The 23,548-nt window shown below is 45.7% G+C and overlaps 1 protein-coding gene across 1 annotated transcript in view; it reads right to left on the bottom strand.

The window, feature by feature from the left end:
• Nucleotides 1–22,210, bottom strand: part of LOC144116035 (solute carrier family 22 member 4-like) — a 211,713-nt gene extending 189,503 nt beyond the window's left edge. The window contains exon 1 of the mRNA XM_077650698.1: nucleotides 21,209–22,210. Coding sequence (XP_077506824.1) covers nucleotides 21,209–21,916 — 708 coding nt within the window. The 5' untranslated portion in view covers nucleotides 21,917–22,210. The remainder of the gene's footprint in view (nucleotides 1–21,208) is intronic.
• Nucleotides 22,211–23,548: the final 1,338 nt, after the last annotated feature.

Here is a 23,548-nt window from a genome sequence, read left to right as displayed (position 1 = left end):
TATCTCTCTCTCATGATCCGGATCAGCTGTCAATACTTGCCCTAAGTAGACGTATTCCGCCACAATTTCTAGGCTCTCGCTGCCAATTGTGAACTGTTGTTCCCTTGCTAGGCTGTTTAACATTACCTTGGTTTTCTGCATGTTAATTTTTAGACCCATCGATCTGCTCTGCCTGTCTAACTCATTGATCATGATTTGCAGTTCACCTCCTGAGTGACTCAGCAAGGCAATGTCATCAGCAGATCGCAGATTATTTAGGTATTCTCCATTTATTCTTATTCCCAACTGTTCCCAATTCAGGCCTCGAAATACCTCCTGCAAACATGGGGTGAACAGCATTGGCGAGATCGTGTCCCCTTGCCTGACGCCCTTTCTTATTGGAATTTTATTGCTGACTTTATGGAGGACTATAGTAGCTGTGCAGTTGCTATATATCATCATCATCAGCCCTACTATACCCACTGCAGGGCAAAGGCCTCTCCCATGTCTCTCCAATTAACCCTATCCTTTGCCAGCTGCATCCACCCTTTGCCTGCAAACTTCTTAATCTCATCCGCCCACCTAACCTTCTGCCGCCCCCTGCTACGCTTACTTTCTCTTGGAACCCACTCCGTTACCCTTAAAGACCAGCGGTTATCTTGCCTTCGCATTACATGCCCTGCCCAAGCCCATTTCTTTCTCTTGATTTCGACTAGGATGTCATTAACCCGTGTTTGTTCCCCCACCCACTCTGCCCGCTTCCGATCCCTTAACGTTACACCTATCATTTTTCTTTCCATGGCTCGCTGCGTTGTCGTTAACTTAAGCTGAACTCTTTTCGTTAGCCTCCACGTTTCTGCCCCGTAAGTGAGTACCGGTAAGATTATGCTGTTGTACACTTTCCTCTTGAGGGAAATTGGTAAACTGCCACTCATGATCTGCGAGAATTTGCCATATGCGCTCCACCCCATTCTTATCCTTCTAGTTATCTCCCTCTCATGATCCGGATCAGCTGTCACTACCTGCCCTAAGTAGACGTATTCCGACACAATTTCTAGGCTCAAGCTGCCAATTGTGAACTGTTGTTCCCTTGCTAGGCTGTTGAACATTACCTTGGTTTTCTGCATGTTAATTTTTAGACCCATCGATCTGCTCTGCCTGTCTAACTCATTGATCATGATTTGCAGTTCACCTCCTGAGTGACTCAGCAAGGCAATGTCATCAGCAAATCTCAGATTATTTAGGTATTCTCCATTTATTCTTATTCCCAACTGTTCCCAATTCAGGCCTCGAAATACCTCCTGCAAACATGCGGTGAACAGCATTGGCGAGATCGTGTCTCCTTGCCCGACGCCCTTCCTTATTGGAATTTTATTGCTGACTTTATGGAGGACTATAGTAGCTGTGCAGTTGCTATATATCATCATCATCAGCCCTACTATACCCACTGCAGGGCAAAGGCCTCTCCCATGTCTCTCCAATTAACCCTATCCTTTGCCAGCTGCATCCACCCTTTGCCTGCAAACTTCTTAATCTCATCCGCCCACCTAACCTTCTGCCGCCCCCTGCTACGCTTACTTTCTCTTGGAACCCACTCCGTTACCCTTAAAGACCAGCGGTTATCTTGCCTTCGCATTACATGCCCTGCCCAAGCCCATTTCTTTCTCTTGATTTCGACTAGGATGTCATTAACCCGTGTTTGTTCCCTCACCCACTCTGCCCGCTTCCGATCCCTTAACGTTACACCTATAATTTTTCTTTCCATGGCTCGCTGCGTTGTCGTTAACTTAAGCTGAACTCTTTTCGTTAGCCTCCACGTTTCTGCCCCGTAAGTGAGTACCGGTAAGATTATGCTGTTGTACACTTTCCTCTTGAGGGAAATTGGTAAACTGCCACTCATGATCTGCGAGAATTTGCCATATGCGCTCCACCCCATTCTTATCCTTCTAGTTATCTCCCTCTCATGATCCGGATCAGCTGTCACTACCTGCCCTAAGTAGACGTATTCCGACACAATTTCTAGGCTCAAGCTGCCAATTGTGAACTGTTGTTCCCTTGCTAGGCTGTTGAACATTACCTTGGTTTTCTGCATGTTAATTTTTAGACCCATCGATCTGCTCTGCCTGTCTAACTCATTGATCATGATTTGCAGTTCACCTCCTGAGTGACTCAGCAAGGCAATGTCATCAGCAAATCTCAGATTATTTAGGTATTCTCCATTTATTCTTATTCCCAACTGTTCCCAATTCAGGCCTCGAAATACCTCCTGCAAACATGCGGTGAACAGCATTGGCGAGATCGTGTCTCCTTGCCCGACGCCCTTCCTTATTGGAATTTTATTGCTGACTTTATGGAGGGCTATAGTAGCTGTGCAGTTGCTATATATATCTTCCAGTATTTTGACATAAGGCTCTTCTACCCCCTGATTACGCAATGCCTGTATGACTGCTGAGGTTTCCACTGAGTCGAATGCTTTCTCGTAATCAATGAAAGCTATATATAGAGGTTGGTTATATTCTGCGCATTTCTCTATCACCTGATTGATAGTGTGAATATGATCTATTGTAGAATATCCTTTACGAATGCCTGCCTGATCATTTGGTTGATTAAAGTCTAACGTTGCCCTGACTCTATTAGCGATTACCTTAGTAAATACTTTGTAGGCAACGGATAGTAAGCTGATCGGCCTGTAATTTTTCAAGTCCTTGGCGTCTCCCTTCTTATGAATTAAGATAATGTTTGCATTCTTCCAAGCTTCTGGTACAGTCGAGGTCATAAGGCATTGCGTATACAGGGTGGCTAGTTTTTCTAGCACGATGTCCCCTCCATCCTTCAACAGATCGGCTGTTACCTGATCCTCCCCAGCTGCTTTTCCCCTTTTCATTGCTTCTAAGGCTTTCTTTACTTCATCTTTCGTTACTGGCGGGATGACGCATTGCTGTGCACTGCTGTCTTTCTCATTAGCGTTCTGATTACATTGGCTACTGTACAGGTCTGTGTAGAACTCTTCGGCTACGTTAACTATATTATCCATATTGCTAATGACATTGCCCTGCTTGTCTCTTAATGCACACATCTGGTTTTTACCTATGCCTTGTTTCCTCTTCACTGTTTTTAGGCTACCTCCGTTCTTTATAGCATGCTCGATTCTCTCCATATTAAACTTCCTTATGTCGGCTACCTTGCGCTTATTTATTAACTTTGATAGCTCCGTTAGTTCTATTCTATCGGTACTGTTAGATGCCTTCATGTTTTGGCGCTTCTTAATCAGATCTTTCGTCACCTGAGATAGCTTCCCGGTATCTTTTCGAACTGTCCTACCGCCTACTTCTACTGCGCACTCCGTAATTATTGATGTCAGGTTATCGTGCATTGAATGAACATCAAGATCATCTTCCTCAGTTAAAGCCGAGTATCAGTTTTGCAGCGCTATCCTAAACTCCTGTGCTTTCCCTCTTACGGCTAACTCGTTAATGGTCTTCTTCTTTGCTAGCTTCTTCCGTTCCTTCTTCAAGTCTAAGCTAATTCTAGACCTTACCATTCTATGGTCGCTGCAACGCACCCTTCCGAGGACGGCCACATCCTGAATGATGCCAGGTTTAGCGCATAGTATGAAGTCGATTTCATTTTTAATCTCACCATTGGGGCTTTTCCAGGTCCACTTCCTGTTTCCTCGTTCGCGGAAGAAGGTATTCATGATCCGTAAATTATTTCTATCCGCGAATTCGACTAATAGCTCTTCCCTGCTATTTCTAGAGCCTATCCCATAGTCACCTACCGCGTGGTCGTCAGCCTGCTTCTTGCCCACTTTCGCATTGAAGTCGCCCATCAGTACAGTGTACTGCGATTTTACTCTATTCATTGCTGATTCTACGTCCTCATAGAAGCTTTCAACTGTCTGGTCATCATGGCTGGATGTGGGTGCGTAGGCCTGCACCACTTTCAGCTTGTACCTCCTATTCAGCCTAATTACTATAGCTGCTACCCTCTCGTTAATACTGTAGAGCTCCTCTACGTTGCCAGCTATATCCTTATTAATGAGGAAACCCACACCTAGTTCTCGTCTATCCTCTAACCCGCGATAGCACAGTATGTGTCCGTCCTTTAGTACTGTATACGCCTCACCTGTCCTCCTAACTTCGCTAAGCCCTATCACATCCCATTTAATTCCCGCTAGTTCCTCAAACAGCACTGCTAGGCTAGCCTCACTAGCTTAAGTTCTAGCGTTAAACGTTGCCAGGTTCAGATTCCAATGGCGGCCTGTCCGGAGCCAGAGATTCTTAGCACCCTCCGCTGCGTCACAGGTCTGACCGCCGCCGTGGTCAGTTGCTCTGCAGCCGCTGGGGACTGAGGGCCGAGGGTTAATTGGTTTGATCATAGAAGGTTGTGGCCAAGTACTACACCAGGGTGGCCAAATCCTGCTCTGGTGAGGGAGTGCGTTGTCGGTTTTGGTCACCGAGATCAGGCCGCACTCCAGGCCTGGTTATGCAATTCCATCGACACGCGGATTTTTTTTAACCCGGTGGAGAATTGCGCGGCACCAGGATTTGAACCCCGGTCCTCTTGCACGCGAGGCGGATGTTCTACTTCTACGCCATCGCTGCATCGCTACGAATAAGGTCCTCCGTAACCTGGACCTGAAATCTGTCACTGCAGTCACAGATTACTTCAACGTATGCTGGGAGACAGGAATCATTCCCAACAGCTGGAAACATGCCCGAGTGACCTTTATTCCAAAACCCAACAAGAAACTCAACGTGGACAACCTAAGGCCCATTTCCCTCACATCCTGTCTCGGGAAACTCATGGAGCACGTGGTTCTGAAGAGACTACGGTACTACACCGAAGACCACAACCTCATGCCACACTCAATGGTGGGCTTCAGAAGAGGACTCTCCACCCAAGACGTCATGCTCCAGCTATCACGTGACATACTCGACCCCTCCATTAAGAACACAAGAGCAATATTGAGCCTCGATCTCAAAAAGGCATTCGACAACGTGTCGCACAATACCATTCTGAAACACCTAGCCGACCTCAACCCAGGCGAACGGGCGTACAATTATGTTAAAGCCTTCCTAGAAAATAGAACGGTGGAGATCACCGTTGGACCACTGAAATCCACCCCAATCAGGCTCGGAAACAGAGGGACACCACAAGGAGCAGTCTTGTCGCCCTTCCTCTTTAATCTGGCTTTAATCAAGCTTCCAGACAGGCTCAACGCAATTCAAAACATCCATCACACTCTGTACGCAGACGACATAACTATCTGGACAAACCGCGGCTCCGATGGACAAATTGAAGAAGCTCTCCAAGCAGCGGCTGAAACGGTTGAGTTGGAGGCAAGGAGAGCCGGCCTCGAGTGTTCCCAACCAAAATCAGAACTCCTAATCGTACGGCGGAGCAAGAAACCTGAAGACAGGATCCCCATCAACATTACGATCCAAGGCAAAAACATAGATGAAGTGGAGAACATACGGGTCTTAGGACTCCACATCTCCAACACCTCCCGCAACACTATAGCACTGGGCAGACTCGAAAGCTCAGTACACCGGGTGGCGCGCATGATCAGGCGCATCGCCAACAAGAGACGAGGCATGAAGGAGCATGACCTATACAAACTCCTTCAAGCATTCGTCATCAGCAAAATTACATATGCCTTCCCATATCTCCATCTCAAGAAAGGAGAAGAACAGAAGATCGATACCCTAATACGGCATGCTTACAAAACGGCGTTGGGCCTTCCTAAATTCACAGCCAACGAGAAACTCCTCGCCCGGGGAGTACACAATACCTTTTCTGAACATAAGGAAGCCCACCTAACAACACATACGGCTCGACTCTCCAGCACTGCAGCGGGCAGAATCATCCTGGACAGACTTGGCATCAAAGGGGAGCCTATGGCGGACCATCCAGGCCCCGTTCCTAGCCATATCCGAAAAAAGATAAAAATATTACCTCTACCCAAGAACATGAACCCGCAAACCCAACAGGGTCGGCGGGAAGCAAGAGCCAGAGCTCTGCATAGACGCTTGCAGAGTCTTCCAGACGTCATCTACGTCGATTCAGCCAACTATCAAGACAGCCCCCACAGATTCGCCATCTGTGGGGTATCTCATCCTCAGGACCCGGACCCGGCCACTCCACTCATGGCCGCTACAGTATTTATTAAGAACGCGGAAACCGCGGAAGAAGCAGCAATTGCAGCTGCTGTCGCCTTTACGGACGCTACAACCATCGTTAGCGATTCCAAATATGCCATTGCGAACTTTGCCAAAGGCGGCATCTCACTCACGGCCTGAAATATCCTGGAAAATGTTAAACACACATCCCCCCTCCGAGACATTGACCTGGTATGGATCCCGGCGCACGCCGGAAACCCCGGAAACGAGGCCGCCAACGCACAAGCTCTAGTTAAAGCCGGCCGAGCAGTAGACGGTCCGAACCCGGAGGCAACCGGTGAAGCGCTAACCTCCTATCACGACCACACCATCCATTTTAGACTCGCACGTAGGCAGTTCCCGCCGCCGCACCCCTCCCTGTCAAGGGAGCAGCAGGTGGCGTGGAGAAGACTACAAACCGACTCTTTCCCCAACCCGAATGTGTACTCGCACATATTTATTACAACCTCCAGCCCTAACTGCTGCTTCTGCGGTGCAAAAGCTACTTTAGACCACATAATCTGGAACTGTAAAGCACATCCCCCACCCCCAGATCTCATGGCTGCTCCCTCACCTGACGCGTGGCTTTCAGTAAAGGTCAGCGACGACCGAGGCACTAGAGTCAAGGCTGTCGAATGGGCCTGTGCGGTACGAGACCTACATGGTCTGGACCTCACTTACTGACCACGAATCTACACTTTCTTTCAATAAAGTTTTTACTCACTCACTCACTCACTCGTTCTTTCGACCTCGTGCTCCCCTACATGCATACTTAAAGATTCTAGCTACGGCCCCCAGTGACCCCTGAAGAAGGAGCCGAGCCGGCTCTGAAACGTTGGGTTTTTAATTAAATGAAAGATTTTGGTTGGATATATGTCATAGTTTATTATAACTTGAGAGTTCGCTTTGTCTGCAAACAACTCGAAAGCACATGTATTTTTGGCACGTTGTAGTCAGAATTTGTCTTGCCACAACACAGAAGGTAATCGCATTTTCAAAATTCTAAAAACTAATGTGGATATTACATTCGGCGGTATACAGGGCTCTCAATAATTATGAAGCCTAAAAGTAATAGTTAAAAGGTTAACTATTCCATATTGGTTAACGAGCCTTCTACCGAGCACATCGTAGCTGTATTTTCATGTAGTACACCGGTGACAGTGCTATGCAGAAAAAAATGTCTTCTAACTCAAAAATCCTATTTTTAAATGTGTAAAGTTTTTGGTGAAACACCCTTTATATTACGGGAAATTATTTGACTCAGTCGGAACCTCTGCAGTGATGCAGGCATTGTGGAATAATTATGTAGAAGAAAAGTACCAAAGCATACTGAAAGATATCTATTGCAGCGGCACAGCCGCCACAGTCCTCAGGAAAGAAATAAAACCATAGTAATGAAAGGCGTAATGCAGGGAGACACAATCTCTGTAATGCTAATCACCCTGTGTTTGCAGGGGATATTAAGAGACCTGGGTTGGGAGCAGTGTGGGAATAATGGTTAATGGAAAACGCCACAGTAATCTGCGATTCGCTGATGACATTGCCTCGATAAGTAAGCTCAGGGGACGAATTGAAGATCATGACTAATGACCTAGACAGGAAAAGAAGAACGGAAAATCTAAAGATTAATACTCTCAAAACCAATGTAATGTTTCACAGTCTCGGAACGGAAAGGCAGTTTTCGATTAGTAGCCAGGCGTTGGAAGTGATGCGGTGAATACGTCTTAGTGCAGGTAGTCACTTAAGGTCCGGACCAAGAGGATGCAATAATTACAATAAGACTTGGCTGGAGTGTAGTTACAGGTACTCTCTTATTAATAATGAGAGTTTACCAGTGTGCCTCAAGAGAAAAGTATATGACAGCACTATCTTACAGGCACCCACTTATGGGGTAGAGTCGTCTAGGCTAACCAAAAAAGGTTCAACTTAAACTGAGTGCAAAGCAGTGAGCTATGGCATGGTAAATTATAGGTGTGACCACACATGTTACTAGGGCATATATATATAGACACGGACAAGACAGGGTACAGGACGCACGCTAAACTTGCAACCCGTGCGTCCGGTTCCCTCTGTTGCCTGTGTCTGTTTATATGCCTTAATAACATGTGTGGTTAAAACCAACTAGCCCAACTCAGAGCGTTGGCAGAGAGGTGTAACGTTAAGAGCCTGGAAGAGAGCAGAGTGGGCCAGGGAAAAAACGCGTGTTTTGGAATTCTTGTCGAAATCGATAGGAAGAAATGGGTTTGGGCAGGGCATGTAGTGCAAGAAAACCGACGGCCATTAAGGAATGGACTCGAAGAGAAGGCTAGCGTAGCAGAAATTAGGTGAGCGGGTGAGTATAGCAACTTTGTCGGGATTAGAGGGCCGTGGCTGCCACAGGACCGGGTTAACAGGAGATGGTTCGGAGAGGCGTTTGTCCTGCAGTGAGCGCAGTCAGGCTGATAATGATGATAACGATGCTGTTGCGTATTTGGCCAGTTCCTGGGGAACGTGTCATGCGAAATAAACTATAAAAATATGAACACTTTCCTTTCCTTCCGACTTTTGACTTTCGTTTTATTTTTTGGGGTGTCAAGAAGGGAGAAGTGGTTCTTACACTAGTCTTTATGGCGTGCCCAACAGTCCAAGAATCTCTCACTCTCAGCCCTCCATGGAGGCCCCACTCCATGTGTGGCTACACATACACAGCCCACATCTGTAGTCTTCAGGCTCTCGGAAAATCACAGTTCCCAGCAGCCCCAGACAAAGAGCTCAAGTGAAACTGAATTCTTATCGCTTTGCGAATTTCGCCTGCGATTAAGCGATCTAGCGTATATAAGCGGACGCTTAGGGTTCTATTCAAGGACAGATCCCACCACGGCCGTCTTTACTCGCTAACGCTGTTACGAAGAAAGCGCAATATGTCGCCTTCCATTTGCAAGTGCGACTTCCGTTCTCGAAGTGCTATGATTAAGAAGTGTTTGTGAGTGGCCTAGTTGGAACGTGACCATAAGCAGTACGTGCGCTGCTTAGATAGACAAAGATATAGTTGAAGATGACAACATTAATGGTTAAGCGCTATCTATCAATTTAGACTATTTCATTCTAGCGGAAGAAAGGAAACAAGTGCACGTGACATCACCTGGATAAAAACTGGAAAAGAGAAGACAACGCGGAAGTGCACTGTGCTGCAGCAAAAGCATACATGAAAAAATAAAAATAAAATCAAATTTAATGATGAAAAATGAAAAAGATGAAAAGATGCCATACAAGAGTTTGTGAAGCTCGGCTGGCAATTTTGCAGCATTGCCATATCCACCGTGCCTTACTGACACGCACGAGTAGCTGACAGTCATGTAAATTTGTTATTGCGCAGCATATCAATCTCTTTCCAGGAGAGGGCGACCGATGGGGAACTTAAGTAGTCGCCTTCTAAACAAGAAATCATTAGCAACGCTAGGATGACCCCACATTTTTCTTGTCTTTTGCCCTTGCCAGTATCGCGGTCATTTCAGACGATGGATTGCAACCGTGTTTCAGACAGTGATTGCTCAAACTCCCAGGCCCCTGCCGGTAGCGAGAATTTTTTTTGTGTGTGTTCTAGGATCTAGGAGCCGTTCATTTAGGCATCGTTTAGTTCGCTCTATATAGGACATGCCACATGACAGAGGTATTTTGTCGACTATATTCTTCAGTTGAGCATGTGACGAAAAGTGAAACATGGTGAACCCCACACCAGCTTTCATCGACTGCAAGTTCTGCGTGATTGACTTTTTTACTGACACCTTTCAACCTGCAGGGAGCAGTCTTTGCAAGTAGTCGTCAACATTACTACCTTACGAATCCGAGCTGATTTAGCTTTATGATCGATTTATGCTGTATATTTTATTTTTATTTGCGCACCTAAATCATGCTGGGATTGTCATGTTCTATGCCGCTCTTGCTTCACAACAATCGGCCTGCAGTATGTTGAAATATTAGTAGTAGTAGTAGTTGTAGTAGTATATCGTAGCTGACAACGGCGTAACCAGTGACATGAACATTTGGGCGAGTTGGTCAGACATGGTTCTTGTAAACCAGCGCCACTGCTCGAAGCCAAACAGGCTGCGATCCCAGCGTGTATTTAAGCTCTGGTGTCCTGAATAAAACCATTCTGTTGTTAGTTCAGCGCTATGTTTTGTCCATTCCCTGTTTGACTTCGAGCCGTTGCGCTGGTTTACAAGTAACCAGTGAGTGCGTTGACATCGCAACGTATAGGACGATGGTTACCGTGGAAGGAAGAGGGTCTGATATCAGAGGAGGAATGCGTAACTGGCGAGTGATTACCACCAGAATCAGCAGGGTAGTGGTTAACGGTGAAGGGGCGCTACACGAGAACGCGGGAATCATCAACCTGGGCATATTTTTAGTGGAAAGAAGAAAGTGTGGCCAGAACACAGGAAGGCGCAACAGGTCGGTGGTTGCATAGGAAAACACCCGACGGGCAGTTAGCCTGGAGCGAAGAGAAGGGTTGCCGTGGAAGGAGGCGGGTATCGCGAGAGCGTAGGAAAATGTACCCAGAGGGAGGCTACCAAATGAATCGTCCGGAAAGTCGTTACCATGAAAGGGAGGATGTGGCAATAGCGGAGGAATCGCCAAATGGAGGATGGTAACCGTGAAAGGAGGAGGCTACGGTGACAGCAAACGATAGCTTAACCGGAGGGTGGTTATTGTGGAAGGCGAAAGGGTTAGGCGCAAGCGGAGGTTAGTTATCACGGGAACCACCCTGAGGTAGTTGCGCTAGAATGAGGTGGAGGAGGGTTACCGTGGAAGGAGAAGGGTATGGCGAGAGCGGAGGAATGTAGTACGGTCCATCTGCGGAAGCTGCTGAGAAACGTGCCGCCCGAGGACAGGGTCATCGATTGCGCCGCGGGCACATAGCGGCGGACTATGGATGAGAGCTACTCGAAAAATCAGTGTGTGAAAAACTAAAAAGAATGCTGTGGAACTATAGATATATATGAAGTCGCACTCATGCTCTCAACTTCAACATATCGTAAAATATAAATTCCTTCACAGCTACCGCTGAATCTCGCGTTACTCACTAGCAAACGACATGTCGAATTCTTTTTTGTAACAGAACACGTCTTCTCACCAAACAGAATGAGGCCGGGGCTTGATCACATTTGTATTTTGCAGCGGCTGACCGAGTGCAGGTGGGAATGCAAAGTTAGAATGAAGCAACAAAAAGGAACCCGCTGCCGTGGCTAAGTCTTTAGGTGCTCGGCTGCTCACCCGAAATACGCGAAATGCTAGAGGTCCATGCACTGTGCGATAGCAGTGCCCGTTAAAGAACCGTAGGTGGTCAGAATCATCCGCAGCCGTTCACTACGGCGTCCCTGATAATCTGAGTCCCTTTGGGACCTAAATTCCCATGTAAATCAAAACGAAACCAAACGAAGCAAAAGAAATATGGGTAATTGCTCACTGAAATGTGATGAAAAAAATTAATTTGGGAATTTCATGACCAGGGTTTATGCGAACTGGTTGCAATTTCAATGATTTATGACTGGATTATTTTAAAGTTGCCACGCATGTATCGTCCGCGAATGCCATACTATTTCTCGCGTTGTTAAAAAAGAAGATTAGAATTAAGAGAAATGAAAACAAACACGTGCGACTTTAACTAGCCTCTTAAGAGCGCTCGAGCCCTGCCTTCCAACTACTTTTTCTTTTTTACTTTCGTTTTCAGGAAGGAAAGCAGTTTTTATCACAGCAGCTGTCAACAGGGAATAACGAGCAGGACGTGAAATCGCCGTCGACATCCTGTCGCGTCACATTACACCTTGGACAGCGAGCGGTCGCGCATTCCTTGCATCATGCGATCCAGCACACGCTGGCGCTGATAATAGTTATCTGCTGTAATACGAGTTTCAGTCTGTGCTTCCTATACCCACTCCATCGCAGCTTCTGCTGTCACTTAATATCGAGCATGACCTGGTTTGAAGGTGATCAGTTCGGGCTTAACCTACTCGTGCTAAAATGCTCCAAGGCGGCAAGGCGGCTAAACCAAATATCCCCATCATCATCATCGTCATCATAATTATCATCCTCGTCATCATCATCAGCCGGACTAAGCCTGTTGCAGGGCAGATGCCGCATCTCGCAAATTCACCCGGTGCTGGGCCAGCTGCGGCAACTTATCCATACAGACTTCCCTATCTCATCTGCCCACCTAAATTTATGCTGTCGTCTGCTGCTCTTGTGTCTCCCCTTGGAGCCCAGTTTGCTGCCTATAACGACCATCGGTTGCTTCGCCTTCGCATTACATGCCCTGATCAAGCCCATTTGTTGTTGATTTCAACTAGGATCTCTCTTACTGGCGCTTGCTCCTTTATCCACTCTGCCCTCTCCCGGTCTCTTAACGTTATGCCTATTAATTTCCTTTCCATAGCCTGCTGTGTAGCCCTCAGTGTAACTTGAACTTTTATCGCTATCCCCCATATTTATTATATTTATGTTAAATAGATGATTCCCAGTAAAATACTGCTGTTATACACTTTTCTCTGGAAGAATACTGGTAAACTGCCATTCGTGATCTCAGGGTACATTCCAAAGGTGCTCCACCCCATTCTTGTTCTTATTTCATCCTTTTAGACCGGATCTGCGGCTACTACTTGCCCATAATGTAACCAGCAACGAAAAAGGGAACACAAAAATACGTGCAGAGGACAGCGCTGGACTAACAACTGATGTTTTATTGAACGATGACCCTCACAGGTAACTAAACGGCGCAAACGTATCAGGTGCCCAAGACACCCACGTGGAGTGCAACACTCTGCATATTCAGCCAATCCGTAGACAAAAAATTCTGGTTCTGTCATCCCTACAGGCGCAAGCCCTTTTTCAGTAGCTTAAAAAGCGACAGTAGGGTGCACTGGCGCACGTGTCCTTTCCTTGCAGCCTTATGCTAGTATAGAAATCTTGCCAAAAGCCAGGACGTAGGTAAAACATATTTTGAGAAAAAATATTTTGTTCGCAAGCCCGGTGGTTGCTTGTTGCATTGTGTGATTCACACACGAGACGAGACACGGCAGACGATACAGGCGATTACTAAGGCCTTGTCCTTACCCTACATCTTAGACAGATTACCAAGGTATTGTCCATTAACCGTGATCTCCAACTGTTCCCAATCAATTTCTCTGAGGTGAATAGTACTGGAGAAAATGTGTCTCCTTGCCGAACACCTGTTTTCATTAAGATTTTATTACTTGCGTTTGGAGAAATGGCTGTGAAGCTGCTATAGGTATCTTCCTGTATTTTTTCATAGCTCTTCTGCAGCCGGTTCCGAAATCCCTGCATGACTGTCGAGGTTCCGCTCAGTCATATGCTTTCTCGTAATCCATGAAAGCTCAAATAGGTGTTGCTTATATTCTACACATTCCTCTATCACCTGGTTGATAGTGAGTACCGTTTACGAAGGCCTGTTTCGTGTTTCGGTTGAAGTCCGAGGTTGTAATAATTACTTTAGCGACTGCCGTTGTAGATACCTTGTATTAAAAGGGCGGTCACATGATCGCTCTGTAATTTTTCATGTTCTTGACCTCCCATCTCTTCTGGAATGAGATAACGTTAGCGTTCTTTCAAGATACCGGTGCGCTTGAGGTCATGAGGCATTGCATATACATGGTGACCACTTCTGGTCACCACTAGAGCTTCCACTCAGCCGCTTAGCTGTCGTCTGTGAGGTCGCTGTGTGCCCACAGGGTAGTGGGCAAAGTGCTCTAGATGACTCACCTGTCACCTAGGTGGCCCCGGTGGTAAGGTGGGCCACCTAGGTGACGTGGCCTTGTGATGTCATCACAAACCTGCCAACCAGATTATGAGGAAACTGCCCGACGTGGCGGTGGAGTTCAATTAATGATGAGTCGTGAGAGGTATCTCGGGAAGAGCTACCTCGGTCTCGAAGTCCCACCAGTGGCAGCACCTGCCATCGCGGTGCAGTGGCACATCGGTTAACCGGTGCACCCCACTGTTATGCGTGCTTTGAGGACTCCAGACGATCTATGAATACAAAGAAAAAATGACAAATTGCGCATATATGTGCATGAACCCATTAACGCTACTGCGTCATAACGTTAAAGTGGAGAGTACGTGTACCCTCAAGTTTTAGTGTGCTAGCACGAAGGCCCCCACGCACTGATTTCGCCGATATTTGCCTGACGCCGGCTTGACCTTGAACACCGAGCCTTGGCCCGGAAACCGAAGGGACCTAAGTCACAATTGGCCTGACTCCCCTATATCGTCCGTCAATTTTTTAGAGCAATTTTCCTACCGTCCTTCAACAGACCTGTTGTTACTTTTTCCTGACTAGCTGCTTCCTCCTTTGCCTTGCTTATAAGGTTTTATCTATTAATACCATTATCTTAGTATCGTAGATCGTGGATTGATCAAAATAGGGAGTATTTAAAACCCATGAAGAACATACCAAGACGAAAATAAAGAGGAGCGTGGCCATATTGAAACATATGGCACGATGGAGATACAATAGGTATGAAGTAGTACGAGGACTGTGGAAGAGCGCACTGGTTTCTGGGCTGATTTTGCGAACTCGGCACTTTGCTCGAAATCAAACGTGCTTAAAATGCTAGAGATAAACAAAAGAACGGTGGACGGTTATGCGGTAGGGGACCATGGAAAGACAACAAGCGAAGCTGTGAGTGGGTTGGTCCCCTTTTAGGCATGGGAAGCGCAGAGTAAACTATCGCTTGAGGAAAGGCTCCAAAAAATGGACGAAAGGAGGTCGGCAGCCATGTCCTCAAGTATTTGTGCAGGAAAATGCAGGAAAATGACTAGAAAGCTTGCGACAGGCTACTAAAGCAACAACACAAGAAAGAAGTTGCCACGACCATAAAAAAGGAAGTCCGCGAAACTGAGACGACTAAGTAGAAGCAAAAACAGGAACAAAAGAGTCAGTGCTTGAATACAGGGTTGGTAAGCGCGAAATCCGCGAGGAACCATCTAATATAGAAGCAAGTATGAAGAGCGAGATGACGTTTGTGTAGCAAGCGCGGGACAAGTGTAGAAATCATTAAGCATCTCCTGGAAGTCTGTTAAGGTATACATCCAGGTATCAAGGAGAATATGGTAAGCTTCGAGCAGCTTTGGGCTTTTAGGGATCGTAAGAGCAAATAGAATACCTTTGAGGAAGAGGAAACTATAGTACTGGTAGCTTAAAAGCAGAATGAAGAAATTGTAACAAACGTCCCAATAATCGAAGTAACATAGCTTAAAAGATAAAAAAATGACCTTGAGTGAAAAAAAAAATGATGCATAGAGCAGGATTTAATGTTAAAAAAGAGGGGGTAGTGCAAATCACCTAAAACGATCAACAACTGGAGCCTTTCCTCAAATGATATTTTGCTCTGTGTTTCCCATCCCTCAAAGGGCGACCAACACAAGTCAATGTTTCTGAGAGACTGCACAGTTCAGACAACAGAATCGAGCACCGTGGTACTTCAGAATAATGGTTGTGGGGCGAGTTGGGGCATGATGAACAGCGGCGCAACGACAAGGGCACAACAAAAGGTCAAAACGTGCGCGCACTGCCAGCTGTTATTTATTTATTTATTTATTTATTTATTTATTTATTTATTTATTGAAGTTACAGGCTCATTTAACATAAGATCATTACGTGATTGGGGCAGTACGCATGAATTTACAAAAGCATTTGAGCAAAAGCAATGATTGAAAAGAAACGTTATACAAGTTAGCAAGAGATAATGCGCAGAATACAGGTAAATTTAAAAAAAAGCATTATCTAGGTTTCAAAATGCGGCCGGAGTGATTTTTCACTGAAGTTAGGAAAAGCACAATTTCTTTCATATTATACAACAATAAAATTGTTTTCTGGTAAACGCACATAAAGCCAAGGTATTAGGCGATTATGGTGGTTATCTTATCTAGAAATGTGGCAGGATTTCTGGTGTTAGTACCTTCGTCAGGAAGGTTCTTCCAAAGGCTTATGGCACATGGTTAGGCCGACATGTTAAACGCTTTAGTGTGAGCAAAAAACGCGTAAAGCAGTAATGATTGTGGATGCGACGTGATGTACGACACGGCCGTGATAAAGGCAGAATGTGACTATGAAGACTGAAAAACCATTTTATGAAATAAGCAAAGGAGTGCAACTGTACGACGTGATCCTAAAAACTAAAGTGATAGCGATGACAATGTTAGTGACGCTGGAATGACGGTTATAATCGCGAGCGACGAAGCGTCCGGCATGGTTCTGTATGATTCGAGACTACGTGTTAGATACACCTGGTGGGGTGACGAGATGGGCGATGCAAATTCAAGCTGCCGACGGACATATGCCTGGCAAGCTAGTTTTCGAGTGTCCGATGAGGCACCCTAAAGATTACGCTTTAAGTATCCGAGGGTTCGTCAAGCCTTAGCTGCTTCTTTATTTATGTGTGTCGACCAGGCAAGGTTTGTATTAGATGAATGCCGAGAATTTACATGAAGAAGCTGTTGTGACTTGGTCTCTGTTGAGGTGAAGGAGGAGTTTGATGGTTTATGGCTGAAAGCCAATAATTTACCCTTATCAGTGTTAACCGTCATTAGCCACTTAGAGCACCAGTTTGTTATATGGTCTAGACCTTTCTGTGCAGCGAGGTGACGGCTGGAATAGAAATCTTACAGTAGATACTATAGTCGTCGGCAAACAGACGGATGTCAGAGGTAATGTCGGTTGAAAGATCGTTAATATATATTACAAATATTAACAGACCGAGAACACTGCCTTCAGGAACACCGTAGAATGCTTTAGAGAGGGAGGATGAGCAATTATTTATAGAGGTTGATTGTTTGGGAAATGAGAGAAAATTTTTAATCCATGATAGTGTTCATTAGTCGATATTTAACGAGGAGAGATTGGCAATTGAACGACAATAAGCTACTCGATAGAACGCCTCATAAAATTCAATAATTATGCAATCAGTCTGCTGGTTGTCGTTCATGTCAGACAGAACATCGCAATTTAAATTAGATGAGTTGTGTATCGCACGACAGTCTTTTCTGATACCATGTTGATGAGGGTAAAAAAAAACGTTTTTTTGCAAGATGGCATGCATCGTTTGAAGCAGTGATTTCTTCTAGTAGCTTACTGCAATACTTGTAAAAGGTGAGGGCCAGCAGTTACTGATATTACTTTTTTCATCAGTTTTGAACCCCGGCATGACTTTGCCAATTTTCCAATCAAACCGAACTTCGCCTGTAGATAGAGACTGCTGAAAAATGTGATACAGGATTAAGCTACTTGAGTTTATTTATTTATTTATTTATTTATTTGTTTATTTATTTATTTATTACAACCTCAAAGGCCCCATTAAAGGGGTATTACATGAGGGAGTGGAATTCAGGGCATATGGTTGATTCGATGGATTTTTTGAATGATGATGGGTCGGAGTGAAGTCCGATGGTGTTGGGCAAGTCATTCCAGTCCTTTGCAGTGCGGACTAGAAATGATGTCAGGTGAGCACTTGTCCGGGCAGGGGGAGGGTAAACTGCCTTCTGGTGGTTTGTGCGGCTGGATATGCGGTGGGCAGGGCTGATAATAGACTTGGTCATGGGGTGATAATAAAATTTATGAAAAAGGCATAGTCTTGCAATAGTACGGCGGTCTGCCAAGTTAGTAAGATGAGCATTACGTTTTAGTTCAGTGACACTTACATGATAGGAATAGGCCGAGTGGATGAATCTTGCTGCGCTGTTTTGTGTTGCTTCCAGTAAGTTAGAAAGGTTACTTTGATAGGGGTCCCAAACCGCGCATGCGTAATCAAGTTTGGGACGAATGAATGTTAAATAAGCTAACAACTTTACTGATGGAGGAGCTAGGCGATGGGTTCGGCAAAAATAACCGAGAACACAATTAGCATTGTTAATTATCTGCGTTATGTGATGTGACCAATTGAGAACGCGGGTTAAATGAACACCCAAATATTTATATTTCATTACAGCAGTGATTTCGGAATTGGAGATTGATTAGCTTGAGGTAGGTTGAGAGCGACGTCGATGAAAGGATAGGAGAGATATTTTCTTCGCGTTTAAAGACATTATCCATTTGTTACACCACGTTATTACACAGTCAATGTCGGATTGTAGGAGTTGGATGTCACTACTGTTGGTTATTGGGCGGTAAATAACGCAGTCGTCTGCAAACATGCGCACGTTAGAACACAAGTTAGCTGGTAAGTGATTAATATAAATAAGGAAGAGAAGGGGCCCCAGGACGGTGCCTTGTGGCACCCCAGGCAGAACAGAAGCATATGAAGATGTACGCTTATTACCTAAAACAAACTGCTGTCGGTTAGAAAGGAAGTTCCGAATCCATTCTAAAACAAAGCAATTAAATTTAGGCGTGAGAGTTTTAGAAAGAGCCGCTTATGAGGAACTTTGTCGAAGGCCTTTTCAAAATCAAGGAACAGAGCGTCAACTGGAATGGTAAGGTCGAGGTTAGAGCTTAAGTCGTTAACAAACAATGCTAGTTGAGTGTCGCACGTTAAACCTTTTAGAAAGCCATGTTGAGCAGGCTGAAAAAAATTAACTGAAACTAGGAATTTCATAATATGCGAGTATATTACATGCTCCATTAAATTTGAAGGAATGCTAGTGATGGATATCAGTCGGTAATTATGACGAGAAGACGATGGGCCCTTTTTTGGGACTGGAATGACTTTGCCCACTTTCCAGTCATGTGGTACGACACCTGATGAAACACACTGGCGAAAAGTATGGGACAGTATGACGCTAGTAGTATGCTTTGTGATTTGAGTATTTTAGCGCTAATGCCGCCGATACCTGCAGATGACGTTAGGTTCAAAAAGTCTAGAAGTTTTACAATACCATTAGGGTCAAAAGTAATATCAGGCATGGACGGGAAATCAAAGGAAGGGAAAACAGGAAGGTCAACATCTGGTTCGCGAGTGAAAACAGAGCTAAAGGTTAAATTTAAGATTTCTGCAACGTCTTGCTCCGCCATTGGATTATTATAATCGTCGCAAAGGGTTATCGTATCGCTCGACTTAGGATTGATGTACTTCCAGAATTGACAGGGGTCGGTGCTTAGCATATTGGGCAGTGTAGATGAAAAAAATGAATGCTTGGCTTTGAGAAATTCTGAGGTATAAGATTTTACAGCTTCATAATATTTATTCCATGTGTTCGGGTTCTTAGAACGTGTAGCGGATCGAAAAAGCCTTTTTTTCTTGTTGTTAAGGCGCTTTAGTGAATTATTAAACCAAGGTGATGTAAGGCCCTCAGTTACGGTAATTGTAGGAATGTATCTTTTAATGAGGCTGTGTATTTTGTTTTTAAAGAGTGCCCAGTTAGTCTCAGGAGTGCCTTGTTCAACGTGGATTAGGAACCAACTACAGAAAGCTTCGAGTTCTTGGTTAATGCTAGTGTAATCGCCTTTATCGTAAAGTGTGATTATTTTGGTTACTTTCTTTGGTTTGGGCAGGTGACTGAAAAACGTGGCATGGATTATTGAATGATCACTAAGTCCTGGCAAATAACAAAGTGAAGATAGGGATTCTGGGTGCGACGTTAGAATTAGATCAAGTATGCTAGATGACTGAACAGGTTCCCTTGTTGGAGAGGATATCAGCTCGGTTAAAGCGAAGGTTTGACACGTGTTTATGAAATCGCACTCAGGGGAATTTGATGACGCCTCAGACGGGTTAGACCAATCTATTGCGTTGAAGTTAATGTCACCCAACACGAAAATAGTAGCATGTGGAAGCTTCGTGGTTACCGTGTGAAGAGCGCTATGAAATAGAGGGATGAAGGAAGCGTCGCTATCGAGGGGACGGTAACAAGCACAGATTACGGAGGGAGGGAATGAGGCGCTAGAGCAGATGAATAAAGGTGACTCTACTTTTATGCTGTAGCATTGAAGGTTGCAATGAGTGGCTATCAAGAGGCCGCCCCCTCGTTTGCCTATGCGGTCACGGCGAAAAACATCGTAGTTAGGAAATATGGCCTGTACTTCGTCGTTATGTATGGATTCATTTAGCCAGGTTTCAGTTCGTATGACTGTGTTGCATTCAGTTGTGTCAATGATACTAACCAATACATCGCGTTTCGGTAGGAGGCTTTTGATGTTAGTGTACAGAAATGAAATTGGGTTGGAAGTCTCTTTATGTTGGTGACCAGCCGACAGCTACGGGGCACGTGGTAGTATCTGCTGTGACGCGTGATCAAAAGTATATATGGCATTTCCGATGGTCATCTTTTTGTGACGGAGAGTGAATTTTTCTTTCAGGCTGTTTGCAAATTGGATGATGTTCTTACGGGCCATACGAGTGTTGGGAGAATAGTCTTCAGAGATGCTGTAGTTGGTCCGTTTTAATTTCTTTGCGTTAGTGATGACTTGCTCTTTTGCTTTAAAATACGCGAATTTTACTATTATGGGTCTGTTCTTATTTTCGTCAAAACGACAAGGCGGTGTGCCCGTTCGATGTCCATTCGTTGAATTGAAATCTTGAGGTTAGTACTGCAGAGTTCGGTGATTAATTTTTCTGATTCCGCCCCCGTTTCCTGGCAGGTGTCTTTGAGCACAAAGAATAAGAAATTACAACGACGAGTACAGTCTTCCGAGTCATCCAGTCGTAGGACTATATCAGCAACCTGACTCGCATTATTTTCGGCAAGGCACTGGACGTTCTCAAATTCTGCTTTAAGGGAGCCTAATGAAGCACAGTCTTCTTCAATTTTCGCAAGTCGTGTTTTAAGTTCGTCAAAGGTTTTTTCCTGATGCGCCAATTTGGTACGAATTGTTTTCATTTCGCTTAGAAGAGATGCCTGTCCAGCTTTGATATCGTTCAGTGCCAGCAGTATTTCACAATTGCTCTCACTGGTATTATCGGCGACGCCAGTGCGGGGGGAAGACCCGGGATTTAGCTCGACATCATCACACAGCAGTAATAGATTTAGCAAAACATGTGTACAGTCAGCAACAAGAGCAGCAAGGCACTGTGGACTCGGCAGCACAATCAGACCAGCGTAACGTGTTCGCTCGGCGAAAAGAGCGCAAGAAGTTTTTTTACCTGCACGAGGCAAAGGTGAGGCATATTAGCGAACCTGGCCCTCGCACTGCCGCCGAGTCCACTGAAGTGGGTGCCGATATCTGGGAGCCTTATATGCGGTGACGTCGGTGATAAAAGGTGCGTAGGTGGTTCCGGTAGACAGTTTGGCGGTTCCGGTGGCGGCGCTGCAGGGCATGAATTCGGATCAGATGCGGTTGATTCCTGGGTTGATGGTGGGCGGCGCAGCTGCCACTGCTCTTCCACAATAGTGGTTGGTTTCCGTGACCACGAAGTCGCAGCGGTACGGGTCGCCGCATAACTGGGGATGGATGCGGATGGCCAGGAGCATGCCAGGATAAGCAGCTGCACGAGGCAAAGGTGAGGCATATTAGCGAACCTGGCCGTCGCAGTGCCGCCGAGTCCACTGAAGTGGGTGCTGATATCGGGGAGCCTTATATGCGGTGACGTCGGTGATGAAAGGTGCGTAGGTGGCTCCGGTAGGCAGTTTGGCGGTTCCGGTGGCGGCGCTGCAGGGCATGAATTCGGATCAGATGCGGTTGATTCCTGGGTTGATGGCGGGCGGCGCAGCTGCCACTGCTCTTCTACAGTGGTGGTTGGTTTCCGTGACCACGAAGTCGCAGCGGTACGGGTCGCCGCAAAACTGGGGATGGATGCGGATGGCCAGGAGCATGCCAGGATAAGCAGCTGCACGAGCCAAAGGTGAGGCATATTAGCGAACCTGGCCGTCGCAGTGCCGCCGAGTCCACTGAAGTGGGTGCTGATATCGGGGAGCCTTATATGCGGTGACGTCGGTGATGAAAGGTGCGTAGGTGGCTCCGGTAGGCAGTTTGGCGGTTCCGGTGGCGGCGCTGCAGGGCATGAATTCGGATCAGATGCGGTTGATTCCTGGGTTGATGGCGGGCGGCGCAGCTGCCACTGCTCTTCCAGAGTGGTGGTTGGTTTCCGTGACCACGAAGTCGCAGCGGTACGGGTCGCCGCGCTACTGGGGATGGATGCGGATGGCCAGGAGCATGCCAGGATAAGCAGCTGCACGAGGCAAAGGTGAGGCATATTAGCGAACCTGGCCGTCGCAGTGCCGCCGAGTCCACTGAGGTTAGAGCTAAGTAAGTTTTAAGATTTTGACGTTCACTTCACTTCACTTCACTTTATTTCCTTAAAGACCCTCGTGTGAGGGTATTACATAAGGGGTGGGACACATATAGATTAACAACAGAAAAAGTACACAAAACTTGAACGAGTTATACAAAGAAAAATGATTATCGTGATGCAAGCAAACGCGTAATTTGGTTAAGAAACATAGTTTGGCATGTGATGGCAGCAAGTTCATGGGGAAGGCCGTTCCAGTCAAACGGTCAATTAAATCGGGGTCATATATCAGTATTCGATTTCGGTGTTGGCGGGAATGTTAGAATGATCTTCTTGGGTGAACACTGATGTGAAATATTTGTTAAAGATGGTCGCACTTTTTTCGTCAGTAATGAAAGTTCCGGCATCATCCTGCAGAGCAATGTGGGCCTGCGTGTTAACTGAGGAGATAGTACGCAAAAATGTTTTCTGGTTTTGCTGTGCTTAATAGATTGAAGGCCATGCGAATAAAATATAGGCTTCGCATTACGGACGACATGGCAGTGATGCTTTTCGCAGTGCTTATGTGGCAGTTTCAGCGAGGGGGATGTGGACTTTTTCATTGCTTTCGAATAAGTGAGAGGAGTGATCTGTGATTCCATGCCTTAGAAATGTTGACCAGAAATGAAATTTGTGGGACGTGAGCAAGCATTAATTCCAGCAACTTCGGAGCACGTTTCATCGACCGTACGGGAAGCGAAAGTAGAAAGGTACTAGCAAGAAAATTCCTGCAGTCCAGTGTTAACGGCATTGCAATCAGCTTTTTTATAGTTCAAGATGAGCTTAATGTTAACAGCCGTGTATGTCATGGGATGCTAGCTGCAAAAGTAAACATCTGATGGTCACTGAACCCCTGTATAGTAGAAATAGTGCTTGAGTTCTCGGGGCATGACGTTAAAACGAATTCTAGTATTTGGTTCCACGTGTAAGTTGGTTTACTAACTGTGCAAGTGAAGAATTCAATGCTAAGTCGATGAATGCTTTGCAGCAGTGAGAGCTAGAGGTGATGTTAAACCAGTCAATATCCGGGTAAATAAAGCCGCCTATTAGAAATATATTAGATTTGGGAAATTGGTTCTAATGGCAATGAGGCTATCGCGCTAATGAGATATGAAGACATCGCAGCTTTCTGGCAGTCTGTAACATGCGCCTGTTGTTGAGTTAACAAATCATGACTTCATGCAGATACCGATACTCTCAAGAGGACTGCGTAGG

The sequence above is a fragment of the Amblyomma americanum genome, chromosome 1, assembly GCF_052857255.1.
Source record: "Amblyomma americanum isolate KBUSLIRL-KWMA chromosome 1, ASM5285725v1, whole genome shotgun sequence".
In the NCBI taxonomy this organism is placed as follows: domain Eukaryota; kingdom Metazoa; phylum Arthropoda; class Arachnida; order Ixodida; family Ixodidae; genus Amblyomma; species Amblyomma americanum.
The sequence above is the reverse complement of the archived record's forward strand: the minus strand, read 5'-3'. Positions and strand labels throughout refer to the sequence as shown.